Source organism: Pan troglodytes, chromosome 3 (assembly GCF_028858775.2).
Source record: "Pan troglodytes isolate AG18354 chromosome 3, NHGRI_mPanTro3-v2.0_pri, whole genome shotgun sequence".
Taxonomy (NCBI): domain Eukaryota; kingdom Metazoa; phylum Chordata; class Mammalia; order Primates; family Hominidae; genus Pan; species Pan troglodytes.
The window spans coordinates 186028575-186044456 of record NC_072401.2 but is presented as its reverse complement, the minus strand read 5'-3'; the positions used below and the strand labels follow the sequence as shown (position 1 = coordinate 186044456).

General features: G+C 46.6%; 1 protein-coding gene across 21 annotated transcripts in view; it reads left to right on the top strand.

The window, feature by feature from the left end:
- IRF2 (interferon regulatory factor 2) overlaps positions 1-15242 on the top strand; it is an 87044-nt gene extending 71802 nt beyond the window's left edge. For 12 of the 21 annotated variants that reach the window (XM_024356373.3, XM_063809212.1, XM_024356378.3 and 9 more), the window contains 3 exons: positions 3911-4075; positions 12227-12273; positions 13909-15242. In XM_024356373.3, the coding sequence (XP_024212141.1) occupies positions 3911-4075; positions 12227-12273; positions 13909-14217 (521 nt within the window). In that variant the 3' untranslated portion in view covers positions 14218-15242. The remainder of the gene's footprint in view (positions 1-3910; positions 4076-12226; positions 12274-13908) is intronic. The other 9 variants (XM_024356377.3, XM_063809224.1, XM_063809222.1 and 6 more) reach the window with 1 other exon arrangement.
- The last annotated feature ends 640 nt before the right edge of the window (positions 15243-15882 follow it).

Here is a 15882-nt window from a genome sequence, read left to right as displayed (position 1 = left end):
ATACACCTAAAATCTGCATGGACGTGCTTATCTACTTTTTTCCCCAAGTCATGTATATTAAGTGAAATACGGTAAAATTCACCCCTTTTAAGGCATACGGTCCTATAAATGTTGACAGACGCACTCAGTGATGTAACTACCACCATAGTCAAGACAGAACATTTTCATCACCCCAACACGTTTCCTCCCTGGCCCCAGCCCTCGCACCCACAGTCGGCTGTCTTTATCACTTCCCAAAGGTTTCAAGAGTCCACTTGCCAGAAGTCTTGACATTTTTCTAGAAAACATTAATTGTCACGTCCCGTATTTGCAGATTGTCACAATCCCCTGCAGGACTCCACTCTGGCTCCAGTCAGTGAGCCTCAGCCCCATCACATGTCCATTTATTCAGGGGAGAGTCCCTGAGCGCCTCTCCGGTGGGAGTTGTGAGCATGTGTCATGACTGGACACAAAAAGTTCATACTTTGGTTGAGGAGAGATGCCATTGACCAACTCAAAGCTCCATACAGGTATATAGAGTTAACCAGCAACTTCAGGTCAGAAGTGTCACAAGGTCGCGGCCCATCGTAGTTTCAGCCGAGTGACGGGGACAGTGAGTGAGAGGCACCCAGGGGAGAGAGGCCAGTCTGTGCTGGCGGGTCAGGAAGGGGCTCCAGAAGTCAGGGGCATGGTGAATGCTGCCTGTTGCTCAACCCCCACTCCTGTGCCACTACCTCCTTGAAGCCTTTGATTCCTCAAACTGGAAAAAACACCCCACTTCTCTCGCTTCCATTGTATGGCCCCCTTCTTTTTCTTTTCTTTCTTCTCAGTGTTTACGGCCTTAAACTGACTCTCTAGATGGTTAGTCGCTGGCCTATAGCCATGTATATGAACTTCTTACAAACCGGATCCTTGACTGCGTCGATCTTCCGCTGCTCCTTCTAGCCCTGGGAGGCTGGGAGGTGCAAGCAGGTGTTCCATAAATCTCTGTTAGTTGAATAACCGACTAGGACGTCATGGGGAGAAGCAGTGTGAGAAAGAATTCCTGGTTGGAACAAAGGGATCTGACTAGGGGGATACTTGAGCTGCTGCCATTGTTTGTAGTCCCAGCTGGCTTTGCTGTCTTTCTGTTAGGAGCAACATGCAAAGGAGAGATGAGTTTTGAAATATTGGAAGTTAAAATGGCTTCGACTTAAGTCACATTTATCTAAGACCTTCACTGCCTTAGTATGCAAGGTATCGCTGCGCCCTCCCTCCTCAAACTCTCACACCCCATTTAGTTGCTACCTCCACCCACCAGCTGCTTCTTAGGACTTAGGATAGGGCAGGACATTACCTTGTTTTCCTGTCATTTTATTTTACTTGGCGGGAAGAGGCAGAGGAAACTAGAGAGAGGTTGGTGTAGGTCAGCGTCAGTCTGTGTCTGGTGACCTGCATAACTGATGTCCTCACCCTCACATAGGATGATCCAAAGGATGGAATAAATGGGCTTGGGAGTCTGCCTGCCATATATAGCCTGCCTGCCTTTTCTTTAATTTTATCCCCACCAGGAAAACCTAAGCAGGATCCGGTTTCCCTTCCATTCTGTATGCTGTGGCTTTTGGACTCTTGTATCACAGCCCCAAATCCCCTTTCTGAGCCTCTTTTGTGCCTTTCCTTTCTTTATTAAAGGACCTATGAATTGCCACTGCCCTCTAAAACCTTCCCTGCGTAGAAATCAGATAATGTGCTTGTCACTCCACAGAAAGCAATTAAAACAGGAACCTGTTTATAAACAAAAATACTTCAGAAAATAAAATACTTGGAGTGATTAAAACGAGCCTCTCCATGACGCCTGGCGTCTCAAGGAGACTGGAATGCGTTCTAACCTGAATACTTTGCCGATTGGTGAGAAAATGACTGCAACATAGAGCACCACATATACTCCAAGCTGTGCGAGTTTGGACAAGTCACTCTCCCTCTCTGTGCCTGAGTTTCTTCATCTATAACAGGATAACGATGCTTTCTCTGTCATCCTTATGGGTTAAAATGTTAAAATAACAGATACAGGTATGAGTAAAACGTTGATGATGGTGGCAAAGTGCTTTGAGGACCTTGGGAATTATTTCTTCACCTTTATTTATTGAAGCTAATTTTCAGGGACATTTCATCCAACTAACAGTGGTATGAGGTCAGTTTCATTCAAAATGAGGGCAGGACCTTAGGGACCTTCAAATTAAAATGGCCATGAAACATCATTACTTACCTATGAGAATGGCCAAAATAAATAAACAGTGACGACACGAAATGCTGCCGAGGCTGTGGAGAAATTTGATCACTCAGACACTGCTGGTGGGAATGTAAAATGGCACGGTCACTCCGGGAAGCAGTTTGGCAATTTTCTTGTAAAATTAAACATGAAATTACCATATGACTCAGCAATTGCATTCTTGGGCATTTATCCCAGAGAAATGGAAACTTATATTCATACAAAACCTGAACACAAACATCCATAGCAGCATTATTTGTAATAGTCAAAGGCTTGTAGCAACTCAGACATCCTTCAGAGGGGAGAATAAACACACTGGTACACCTATACCGTGGAATACTACTCGGCAATTGAAAAGGAACCGATGACTGATACACACAACAACTTGGGTGACTCTGCAGTGAATTATGCTGAGTAAAAAAAAAGCCAGCCCCAAAAGTCTACTGTATGAGTCCATTAATATAACATCCTTGAAATGAACAAATTAATGAAATGGGGAACAGATTAATAGTTGCCCAGGGGTCATGGACAAAGAGATGGATGGGGAGGTACTGAAGGAAGGTGGCTATGGTTACAAAGAGTAACGTGAGAGAGATTGGTCGTGATGGAACTGTTTGGTGTTTTGACAGTGGTGGTAGGTACATGAACCTTTATGTGTGATAAAATTGCACTTAGTCCTGGTGCAGGTACACGCTCACACAAAAGAGTGCAAGTAAAACTGAGGAAATCGGAACAAGATGGGTGGATTGTTATTTATGTCAATACTCTGGTTGCGATATTGTATTCTAGCTTTGTAGCATATAACCATTGGAAGAAATTGAGTAAAAGGCACACAGGATCTCTCTGTATTATTTCTTACAACTGTATGTGAGTTTACAATGATCTCAAAATAAACAATATAAGAAAAATATTTGAGGCAGTTTTCAGAGCCAGGGTGGTCAGAATCCATCTTATCAGTGTTCCGCGGAGCTGATGCTACTAATGTTTGCCAGAATTGGAGATCTGACTCTATTCCATTGTGCTGATATTTCAGCCAGTTGGACATGTTGCCTGTAGAGCAGGAAGAGAGCTGGGAGCGTAAGCAGAGCGCCCCCCAGCTAGATGGGGACCTTGGGCATTTATCCCAGAGAAATGGAAACTTATGTTCATACAAAACCTGAACACAAACATTCACACAGCTAGATGTGACACAATTGGGTAGATTTTCATGGCCCTTCCTCTTTAGTAAGGTTTGATAATGTCTCCCTGGATTGTAGAACCCAGAAAATAAGCACAGCGCCTTCTTTTGGAGCAAGAGCAGGGAGCAGAAGTCGGTCAGGTTCAAAGTACTGTCATGTCTGGCCCTGGGGCTGGGGCTGGATGCCGCCTCTGGTCCTGTGGCCTTGGCTGTGACGGGGTTGACTGTGGAATTCTGCTGAGCTGGATAGGACATGGCTACCGTGCGTGCCATTGGCAGGCATGCTGGAGACAGACCTGGGGAGCCAAGTGCTGGCCGGCTGCTCCCTGGGAGACATCACTCCAGAGCTACAGAGCTCAGGCGTGTTCTTCAGCCCCATGGCAGGGGACAGATGGTGATGGGAGCCTGGCGACCTGGCTCTTTTGGGGAAGACTTTCTTTCTTGAGAAAGTGTGCTAGAATTGTGAGGTCAGCAGACTTTGCATGATGGCTGTCTTTTCTTTGAAGTTGTAGGACAGTCCCATCTGGACAGCAACATTGAGAATCAAGAGATTGTCACCAATCCGCCAGACATTTGCCAAGTTGTAGAGGTGACCACTGAGAGCGACGAGCAGCCGGTCAGCATGAGCGAGCTCTACCCTCTGCAGATCTCCCCCGTGTCTTCCTATGCAGGTAAGCGTCAGCGGGAGGCTCCGGGAGGCGTGGGAACCGGCCGCGCAGTCCTTTGGTCTAGGGTCACCCATCTCACCACCCCACGGAGCATCCCTCCTCTGTCCTAGGAGTTGTTCTTCCTGGAGTTTTTCATACTTTAATTATCTTGATCAACATCTTCTTGGACACTTTTGTTCTCAGGTAGAGGACAGGATCACAGCATTTCTTTACTCAGCTGGCCATGACATTTTTTATTTATTTATTTTTTTTTTTTGAGACAGAGTCTCGCTCTGTCTCCCAGGCTGGAGTGCAGTGGGATGATCTCGGCTCACTGTAACCTCCGCCTCCCAGGTTCAAGAGATTCTTCTGCCTGAGCCTCCTGAGTAGCTGGGATTACAGGCGCACACCACCATGCCAGCTAATTTTTGTATTTTTAGTAGAGACGGGGATTCACCATGTTGGCCAGGCTGGTCTCGAGCTCCTAACGTCAGGTGATCCGCCCACCTTGGCCTCCCAAAGTGCTGGAATTACAGGTGTGACCCACAGTGCCTGGCCTCCCATAACATTTTTATATATGGTTACAGATAAGATTTCTTTAGGGCAGTAGTTCATCAGAGTCTAATTTATTAGCCCAAGTTATTAGAAATTTGGCAGAGTGTTTTAATGGATTCTCAGTTTGAGCAGGCTGGATAGGACCTTAGAGATGATCTCTTCCTGTTCCTTCATTTCTGAAAGGGAAGGGGCTTGCTCAGGGTCGTACAGTCAGCAAGAGTTTGGGCCAGGACTTGACCTCAGCCTTCAGACCCCAAGCTCATTGCTAGATCCATTCCATCCACCAAGCGTACTTGTCCTTTCCACATATTTTCTCTTTCTTTTTATATCTAGTACAGGTTCTAATTAGGCCAGATGACTGAGCCCATTTCCAATTCTCCAGGGACTTGGCTGCATAATGACAGGAGTTGGCCCAGGCAGAGTCACAGGGGGAGGAACAGATCCAGTTGGTTCTTCCATTCTTCCAGAGTAAAAGGATGGCTCCTCTTGTTCACCAGCATTACTTCATCTCCTCTCTTCCTGATGATCTCCATTGAATTTTGTGGAAATCAGTCGTAATTAGGAAATATAAATTCTGAGTCAGTGTTACTGCTTGCAGATATTAAAAATAAAAAGCAGAGTCCCCATCCTGGGAAACTGCAGTTCAGCTCTAGTAAATAGTTCAGGGATTCTTCCCTGTGCTCTTTACACGCTGCCAAATGGGGTGTCCTCCAGTAGGTGCCACCCCCAACACTGGCTCCGACCAGCATTGGAATTAGAGTTGACTCAAAGGACTGTTGTTTGTGAATTATCAGCCACTAAATCTAATCTCATTTTCCCTGAATGCCAACTTTCTTTTTTTTTTTTCACTTTTAAAAACTGTGGTAAAATACATTAACATAAAATTTACCATTTTAGCCATTTTTAGGTGCACAGTTTAGTAGCATTAAGTGCATTAATGTTGTGCAGCCATCACCAGCATCCACCTCCAGAACGTTTTTCATCTTGCAAAACTGAAACTCTGTCTGCATTAAACACTAAGTCCTCTTTTCCCTCCTCCACCCCAGCCCCTGGCAACCTCCTGCCTATTTTCTATCTCAATGAATTTGGCTATTCTAGGTACCTCCTATGAGTGGAATCATAGTGCTTGTTGTTTTGTGACTGGCTTATTTCACTTAGCATAGGTCCTAGTGTGCATTTATGCTAGGAGCGTAAGTGGAATGTGAGAATAGACCTTGGCCACAGGAAGATTATAATCTGTCAAACAGGATGAGCTTGTCATCAGTGATTTATTCAGCAAATGCGTTTTGGACTCTTATACGTGCCTGTCCCTGTTTGGTCCTTGCCAGTGTGCAGTCACAAGAACTACTATGTTTTGCAAGTTTATTGTGCCCTGGGAACCATGCTCAGTGCTTGGGTACAGTTGACTGTTGTTGTTGTTGTTTGTTGTTGTTGTTAATAGAAATAGGGTTCTGCCTTGCTGCCCAGGCTGGTCTAGAACTCCTGGGCTCAAGTGATCTGCTCGCCTCAGCCTCCCAAAGTGCTGGGATTACAGGCATGAGCTGCCACGCCTGGTATGATACAGTTGACTTGTTTAATTATGATTAGAGTAACCCTGTCAGCCTGGGCATCGTCATCATCCCGTTTTTAAAAGTGATGAATCTGGCTGGGTGTGGTGGCTCACGTCTGTAATCCCTGCACTGGAAGGCTGAAGTGAGAGGATCACTTGAGCCCGGAAATTGGAGACCAGCCTGGGCAACATAGTGAGACCCCATTTCTACAAAAAATAAAAAAAGTTAACTGGGTGTGGTGGCATGTGCCTGTAGTCCCAGCCACTTGGAAGGCTGAGGCAGGAGCACCCCGTTGAGCCCAGGAGTTCAAGGCTTCATTGAGCCCTGGTTGCACCATTGCACTCCAGCCTGGGTGACAGAGCGAGATCCTGTCTTAAAAAAAAAAAAAAGAAAAAAAAAAATATATATATATATGGATCTGCGGCTGGCGTGGGTAGAGCAGTGTGTCTGAGGGAGGAATGATTGGGAGCACAGCTAGAACCCATGAGCCATTGATGCCAAAGGCCGGTCCTTAACCCCCGCCCTGTGTTGCTGCCCTGGACAGCGCACGGGCTCTGCCGTTCAGAACACAGCCACATCCCGTGATCTCATTTGATTTTCACAAGGACCCACCAAAGGAGGCAGAGCAGAATGTTTATGCCTTAATTTTACAGTAGAGCTAACCGAAGCGTGAAACACTCAGCCACTTTGCTTATATTTACATAGTTATGGCTAAAAACCCATGACTTTCTTCTATAGCCTGCTGCTGCAGGCATCGTTACACTCCATGTGGTTTGCTTTCTCTCTTCTTTTTTAGGGGGTTGGAGCTTTAGAATAGACTTCTATGTTTATCTGTTGAGTAAGACTTTTCTGAGGTCTTCTTGGGGATTCTGGAAAGACCTCTTCTTGCTGTTCTGCCAGCAGTGGCATTTGCTCAAGCAAAAGATTCCGGAGAACAGCAGATCCATGCAGAGAGAAATAAACATTTCATTACTCTCTTCAGGACATTTGCATAGGTTTGAAAGGAAGGATTTCAGTGCCAGGATGGCAGTCAACAGGAGGTTTTGCTGGAGCCTGGCTTTTCAGCCTGGCCTTTGGTTCTTTCCGTTGTTTTCATTGTCTGGATTCTCCAGAACCTCGTGGAGGGAGGCTTACTGGTTGGAGGCAAAATGTTCGTCGCTGCTGCTGTTCTAGAGCTCACAGTGATGTAAAACATTTCCCTGCTACTGACTGTAGCTAATTTTAGTTCCTCCGTCAGAAATTGTATAACATGCTGTCAGGAAAGGCAGCTTTCTGCGTGTATTCACCTTTCTTGCTTTATGTTCTCCAGTAGAGTCGGCCATTTGCCTGTTTTTCATGATGGAGTTCCTTTGTTTGGGCTGTTCATCTGAATTTCAACCTCCTCTGACCACCTTTTTTTTTTTTTTTTTTTTTGAGACGGAGTCTCGCTCTGTCGCCCAGGCTGGAGTGCAGTGGCGCGATCTCGACTCACTGCAAGCTCCGCCTCCCGGGTTCACGCCATTCTCCTGCCTCAGCCTCCGGAGTAGCTGGGACTACAGGCGCCCGCCACCAAGCCCGGCTAATTTTTTTTGTATTTTTAGTAGAGACGGGGTTTCACCGTGTTAGCCAGGATGGTCTCGATCTCCTGACCTCGTGATCCACCCGCCTCGGCCTCCCAAAGTGCTGGGATTCCAGGCGTGAGCCACCGCGCCCGGCATGCTCTGACCACCTTTATTCATCTGTTTGGGAAACTGGTATTTGGAGGCTGCTGTTTGCTAGTTTTTCCCCCTACTGATCATTGAATTATAATCCCAGTAGTATATTACAAAACCACATTCAGTTTTGCAAGTCTGTCTTCTCCTCTATGGTCTAAATATTATGGTGAGAAACAGAAGAGATAGTACTTGCGTTGGATGTTTTAAGACAACATAAAATTCTAGTGTGATTTGTGAAACTTTCATACTAGGGAGGGACATTTCAAAGTGCCACTTTGGGAAACTCTGGCGGAGAGACATGTCATGTTTAAAGGTCCATTACAAAGTGACCCCTTGCCTGATCTGTGGCATCAGAATTTTATTAGGTGGTTGATGGTTTAGTAGAAGAAAACCACAGTAGAATAATGGGGGAGGATGGGTAAGAGGGGCTGGAGAGTAGACTCGAGAAGAAAACATCGTCTGAAGGACTCACTGGCTATAATGAGAGAGTGGAGATCGCCTGCTGACCAGCAGCCATCAGTAAAGGCTTTGAATCCTTCGGGAAACCACACCAGGCTTGCATTTTGTTGGGCGGAGCAAAGACACAATTGCTTTGAGATTAAGAGGACTCTGATTTGAAAATAACTTACTCCTGGTGAAAGTAATTGAGAATATGATCAATAGAAAGAAATTCAAATCAAACTTGCTGAACAAGAGCCTTCCAGAAGGTGTAGCAGAATGTCAGAGTGCAAAAAGCCTTTCAGGTGAAAGTGCATCCTCTCCCTTCCAGCAGTGTTCCTGCTTAGACAATATGTATATTCTCAGGGAGGTGTTAAAAACTGGACTGGGTAGAGAGTGAACCTACAGCCAGTGTCACCCTAGAACTGGAAGAGCTTTTGAGATCATCTAATCCAAATCCTCCCCTTCCTTCCCACCCTAGATGCTTTCAGGAAAACTGAGACCAGAAAGGTTAAGTGAATTACTCATGTGCCTGTTGGTACTGTACGAACACCTTCAGCTTCTTCAGCTTGTTTGGAGTTGCTGGAGAAGCAACTCCAGACTTCTTTATTCCATGTATTCGAAGTAAGTAATAAACAAAAAGCAAAAACAAATCCAAACTAATCAAAAGGGAAAATGAAATGACAACGTATGTTGATAGTTCGATAGTAACACTGATCTGGAGGCCCAGCTGCAGTCAGCTCCCTTGTGTAAGAAGTCAGCGTGGAAGTGGCAATGGTGGTCAAACCAAGGAAACAGAGGACACGGGGCGCGGTGCATCCAACAAAGCACTTGGAGCCACCGATTCTGGGGTCACAGAGAGAACTGCTCCCCTCAGGGGGAGGTTCAGGGTTCTCTGCTCCTAAGCTAAGGTACTGAAGGCCCCTTTTTAAAACTGTCAGTGTCCTAATAGGGCGCATCTTCCTGATGACTTCAGATGCTGTGGAACTTAATCTAGACACGACGCTCTTTAACTCGCATTTGTGTCAGCTGAAAACATAAGTTCGGAGCGTGTGTATCTTTTCTTATCTGCCGCTATTTCCCCGAAGCTGGAAACTGGGTACTTAAAGGAAGTTAGCATCCCGGTCACATTCATGGGCGGTGCAAGGTCTTACCCAGGAGCCTTACCCCAGGATCTGACTTCCAGCCCCTCCTGCACCTGCGACTGGGGCTGTGCTGGAATCCCAGCCCCCAAAGCATGCTTGGTGGCGTATCTTTGTTTGTATTTGGAGGGGAAAGGAAAAGAAGACAGTGATATTTATGGAGAGTCATTAGGAGTGAAGAGCATCTGAACCCGTATGAAAGGAAGAGAAAGCTTGGCTTTGGAGCACAAAGAAAGCTAAGCATAAAATGGAAAGCGGATCTTGAAATGTTGTCAGAGACCAGAACAGCAGGGAAGCAGGGCTGCTGTGTGCAGTGCACAGGCCCTGGAATCAGAAGTACAGTTTTGTTTTCTCTCCTCTGTGCTGTCTCAGTTGGCAACTTTGGCAAGTGTCTCAACATCTCTGTTCCTCATTTTTCTTCTTGGGAGTGGCTGTTCCGATTCCTGCCTCCTCAGGATACTGAGCCAGCACGAGGGTTCTCTGAGGAGGGGAATTTTCTTTTTCTGTTGGTTTTCATGTGTTTCTGCGTGGAAACAATTCTTGTGCTTGGCAACGTCAGCTCATCTTCATAGCTGGGATCGTCGTCAGCTGAGGCTGAGGGCTTCTCTGGGCCTCTGTGGCTCCCAGCATGGGGTGTTTTGGGGAAACATGCCCAGTCCGAGGAGTGGAGAGATCTGTCTTCTGCATGCTCATGGCCAGCCCACCGCGATCACTCAGGTTTGTGTGAAGTTACTGGAGAACAGTGGCTGAGAAACAGGCCCAGAGACTCCAGGCTGGGACCAGTGGAGTCCACATTCTTACTTTCCTTGTTTAAGGAATGCACCTGTGGCACAGTTTGTCCATTTGTTCTTTTGCCTTTAATTGATAGAGAGCCTGGTCTGGGCTAATGCTCTCAGTGGAAGAAAGGGCTCTGTCTGGGCTGGAGCCATCTCATCCCAGCTCTGCCACCAGGAAGATGTGAGACAGAGGCCAGCCCCTCAGCAGGGACCGGGTGGAAAGCTGGAAGGCACTGGAGCATAAGAGCTCTTCTGCGTAACGGGGGATGAGAGCAGCTGCTTCCTGACGTAGGACCCCTGTGAGACCTGCATGCAAAGCCTCTGGCATGGCACTGACCCATAGGGCTCCCTAAATGTTTGCTTCTTTTAGAACACGAGCTTCACTTTTGGATTTTCTTGTGTTGTGAAATATACGTCACCTAAAATTTACCATACTTTTGGGTATGGGGTTATTAAATTCAGCATTGGAACTAAATAGGAGGAAAGGCAGTTAAAGGTTGCCATCAGGAAGAGAAGCTATTGCAGTTACTCTTTAGGCCTTGTCTGTAAAACGAATGGCTCAGGCTAAGTGATCTCTAAATGCCTAAATATTGCACAGGCTCTGCCCTCTGTGATTTTATTTCTCAATGGTTATGGACACTGGAATAATCGCACACCATTGATATTTTATTTTACAAAATCAAAATGTTTTTACGTTTAAAAAGCTTTTTATAAGCATAGGTCATGTGTAATCACTAGACTTCGATTCCATTAATCCAGCCTGTTGTGCAAACCCAGTGTTAAGCAGTGCTGATGTATGGAGTGTGTGCTGTGTGCCAGGCCCTTGCTAGGCCTTTCCCATGTACCCTCTCACTCACTCTCCATGTAATCCTCTTAGATGGTGGCAGTGCCCTCATTTTACAGAGGAGAAAACTGCAGCTCAGTAAAGGTGAGAAACTTGCCCAGTGTCTCACAGCTGGCAGGCCAAATGGGGATGGCAACTGATTGGCTGCCATAACCATGCAGCCACAAACTTAGTGGCTTGAAGCAACACACATTTGGATCTTACAGTTTCTTTGAGTCAGGAATCCAGGCATGGCTTAGCTGGGTCCTCTGCTGCAGAGTCTTGCAAACCTGCCATGGAGGTGTTGGCTACAGCTGCTGTCTCATCTGAGGCTCAACTGGGGAAGGGTCCATTTCCAAGCTCATGTGGTTTTGGCAAAATTAAGTTTCTTGCAGGTTGTTGGACTAAGGGCCTCAGTCTCTTGCTGGCTGTTGGCTGGAAGCAGTCCTTAGTTCTTTGCCATAAGAGCCTTCCCAACACGGTTGTTTGCTTTAGCAAGGCCAGCAAGGCAGAGTGTTTCCTCTCCCAGCAGGTTTCTGAGTTATGTAACATGATCATGGACACAGGATCACATCCATTTCATCCCCTTTGCTGTATCTTATTTGTTAGAAGCAGACACATTCCATCCACACTCAAGGGAGGCAATCCCAAAGAAAGTGAATCCAAGGAGGTGAGGATCATGGGGAGCACCCCAGATCTGTCCACCTACAGTAACCCACATGGCAGATGCAACTCTAGAAATCCAGGATCTAAGTCCTAAAGGGGTGAGAGGCAAAGGAAGGATCTGAGTGGGATGGGGATAATGTAGGAAGACCTTTTGGAAACGGTCAACTCTGCACTGGGAATTAAATGAATTGGTTGGCATGGATTGAAAGACAGGACCCATGTGGGCATTGTGGACAGAGCTGCAGTGAGGAGGGCCCCAGGGACCAGCGCCCCTTCCTGGGAGGTAGTGCCCAGTGTAGACACAGCCCGGCCCTGGCCAAGGGAGCCTCCTCAGAGCTCTCAAGCCGGGTTTCTCCGAAGATTACAGAGTTGAAATTCACTCTAGCTTCTCCCGTGTAGAATGTTTCACTTTACAAAGGGAGGGAGGTGATGCGTTTAGTTACTCAGTCTCCTTTTTATAAACACTGCCCGAGCCTGGGGACAGCTTGAGGGACAGGAATGATGGCCCTGTGTTTTTCTCTCTGTGAACAGAAAGCGAAACGACTGATAGTGTGCCCAGCGATGAAGAGAGTGCCGAGGTAAGCCACCGCCCAGCCTGCCCACGATGCTGCCAAGGAAAAGCCTCCCGACCAGCTCCGGGCTTTCCTTGCTGCTGGTTACGCACCTTTCCTTTAGATCACAAGCTTCACTTTGGGATTTTCTTGTGTGGTGAAATATGCATCACCAGAATTTACCATACTTTTGGGTTTGGGGTTATAAAATTCGGCGTTGGAACTGAAAGGAGGAAAGGGAGTTAAATGTTACCATCAGGTAGAGAAGCTGTGATAGCAGGAAAAGGGAATTGAAGTGGAGGCTGGAAGTGCTGATGCTCTTACCACTTAAACATCCTACTTCACCGGCAAAAATAGAACAGCCTTCCCAGCCAAAAGCAGCGACCAGTACACGTCACAAAATGCTAAGCAAAAGCCTCTTCCACGTGTGCGTGGGTTCCCTCCCCCTGTGACCCGTGCCCAGAGCTGGTTGTGTGCCCCATCTCGATTCCGAGTGGGTCCCGTCCCCTCTCCCTCCCATAGATGGGGTGTGCACAATGGCAGAAAGTGGCTGGAATGGAGATGGAAAGCATTCCTGCTGGCCACTTGCTGGGGGTCTGCGCTTGAGTGAATGAGAGAGAGAGAGGGAGGGAGCAGGAGAGAGGGAAGCTCATGGTTGTTTGAATTAGTGGTTTCCCATGTACTAAACACCTTCAGAAAAAGTGCAGGGATTCTGAAAAGACAGATGTACACGCTCCCATACACCCTGGCCTGATTTCTTCAAGGTTGCAGCTCTAGCCCCTTCTCTGAATGAAGCCAGCCCTGAGGCCGCTGCTTGCTGTACACCATGGAGCTCTAAGCCGCCCCCATTTGAAAGCAATCAAGGGGCATTCATTGCCTGTCACTAAGTTCCTCACTGCCTTTTCTCTGAAAATGCAGGTTGGCTCAGGTTGACTGGGCCAGCACTGAGGGACTGAGTCGCTGTGCCACACTGGCCATGGTGACCTGAAACCTATCGAATAATCGGGCCGAGCCGCAGAGCACAAGGGAACCAGAAACCAAGCTGCTGCCTTCTTTTCCTGCCTTCATAGAGTAGTCTGGAAAGTATTTCTGGGAGGTAGCAAATGGGAATTGATTTTTAAAAAAAAAAGAAAAGGGAAGAAAAACCATTACTTGGCATATGAATAGCTGGGTGCAATAGATTTCAGTTGAGGGATGTAGAGGTGCTAAGCCTTTGTTCATTCTGCAGTTCTTAAAAAACTCAGCTAAAGCACCAACACATGGGAACGACACATTTTTCATTAAAAAATTTTTTTTGTGGGTTGTTGTTTTGAGACAAGGTCTCATTCTGTTGCCCTGGCTGGAGTGCAGTGGCGCAATCATAGCTGACTGAGGCCTTGACTTACTGTGCTCCAGTGATCCTCCCGCCTCAGCCTCCCGAGTTGCTGGGGCTAAAGGTGTGCACCACCACGCCTAGCTAATTCTTACGTTTTGTAGAGATGAGGACTCACTGCATTGCCCAGGCTGGTCTCAAACTCCTGAGGTTAAGTGATCCTCCAGCCTCAGCCTCCCAAAGTGCTGGGATGACAGGCATGAGCCACCACACCTGGCCAGTGATGCATCTTTAAAAAGCCATCCAATAGAAGGAGAAGGAAATACATATCTTAATTACTTTCTTGAAAGGGGCGGCCACACTGGCGGAAGAGGAATATTGAAGGCAAACAGTACCTCAGCAACATGGGGACTCGAGGCTCCTACCTGCTGCCCGGCATGGCGTCCTTCGTCACTTCCAACAAACCGGACCTCCAGGTCACCATCAAAGAGGAGAGCAATCCGGTGCCTTACAACAGCTCCTGGCCCCCTTTTCAAGACCTCCCCCTGTCTTCCTCCATGACCCCAGCATCCAGCAGCAGTCGGCCAGACCGGGAGACCCGGGCCAGTGTCATCAAGAAAACATCGGATATCACCCAGGCCCGCGTCAAGAGCTGTTAAGCCTCTGACTCTCCCCGGTGGTTGTTGGGGCTTCTTGGCTTTGTTTTGTTGTTTGTTTGTATTTTATTTTTTTCTCTCTGACACCTATTTTAGACAAATCTAAGGGAAAAAGCCTTGACAATAGAACATTGATTGCTGTGTCCAACTCCAGTACTGGAGCTTCTCTTTAACTCAGGACTCCAGCCCATTGGTAGACGTGTGTTTCTAGAGCCTGCTGGATCTCCCAGGGCTACTCGCTCAAGTTCAAGGACCAACAAGGGCAGTGGAGGTGCTGCATTGCCTGCGGTCAAGGCCAGCAAGGTGGAGTGGATGCCTCAGAACGGACAAGATAATGTGAACTAGCTGGAATTTTTTATTCTTGTGAATATGTACATAGGCAGCACTAGCGACATTGCAGTCTGCTTCTGCACCTTATCTTAAAGCACTTACAGATAGGCCTTCTTGTGATCTTGCTCTATCTCACAGCACACTCAGCACCCCCTTCTCTGCCCATTCCCCAGCCTCTCTTCCTATCCCATCCCATCCCATCCCATCCCATCCCATCCCGCTCTTTTCCTACTTTTCCTTCCCTCAAAGCTTCCATTCCACATCCGGAGGAGAAGAAGGAAATGAATTTCTCTACAGATGTCCCATTTTCAGACTGCTTTAAAAAAAATCCTTCTAATCTGCTATGCTTGAATGCCACGCGGTACAAAGGAAAAAGTATCATGGAAATATTATGCAAATTCCCAGATTTGAAGACAAAAATACTCTAATTCTAACCAGAGCAAGCTTTTTTATTTTTTATACAGGGGAATATTTTATTCAAGGTAAAATTCTAAATAAAATATAATTGTTTTTTATCTTTTCTACAGCAAATTTATAATTTTAAGATTCCTTTTCTTGTTTATCAGCAGTTGTTATTACATCCTTGTGGCACATTTTTTTTTTTTAATTTTGTAAAGGTGAAAAAAGCTTTTATGAGCTCATGTAGCAATCAGATTATCCTGTGGATTGATAATAAATGAATATGATATATAGTTAAATTTTTAAGGGGCATCACTCCTGGCTTTGTCTGTGTCTGCTTTAAAAGAGCATAATCACGGAACAGGACTGACAAAGGATTGTTTCTTTTTGGGGACCAAAATGTTTTCCCTTGTTGACCACAAGAAACCGTGGAGGTTCTTACTGTGAGGCTTCAGTTGACTTCTTCTCTTGAGTGCTCGCCTGAGCAGGGGCCCGTGCTGAGCGTTTTGCATGACTTCCCGTCTTCATTCATCACACTTGTGCTGTAGAATAGGCATTCATCTCCATTTCATGTGGAGGAAATGAAGCCTGAATGTGAAGATGCCTTTACTTGGCTCATAGTGGCACTAAGAGGCAAGGGCACAAGTTGGGCACAAGTTGAGCCCAATTCTCTGTGCTATGAAGGGGGTCTTTTTTCTTGTAAGCGTATCCGTTATCTCAAATGTCTGTCTTCCTCTGTGTTGGGAGCATTCCCTGTGGAGGGGGAGTATTTTAGCCACGCCACTGGTTTCCTTCTCTGCTCTGAGCAAGGTTCACCCACCTCTGTGTCTTTCCTGTTTTCATCCTTAGGCTTACACGTACGACGAACGTCCCGTGTTTATGTCACTTAGAGGGGTGCATGGATAAGACATTTTCCACAACAGGAAATATGTATTGGGC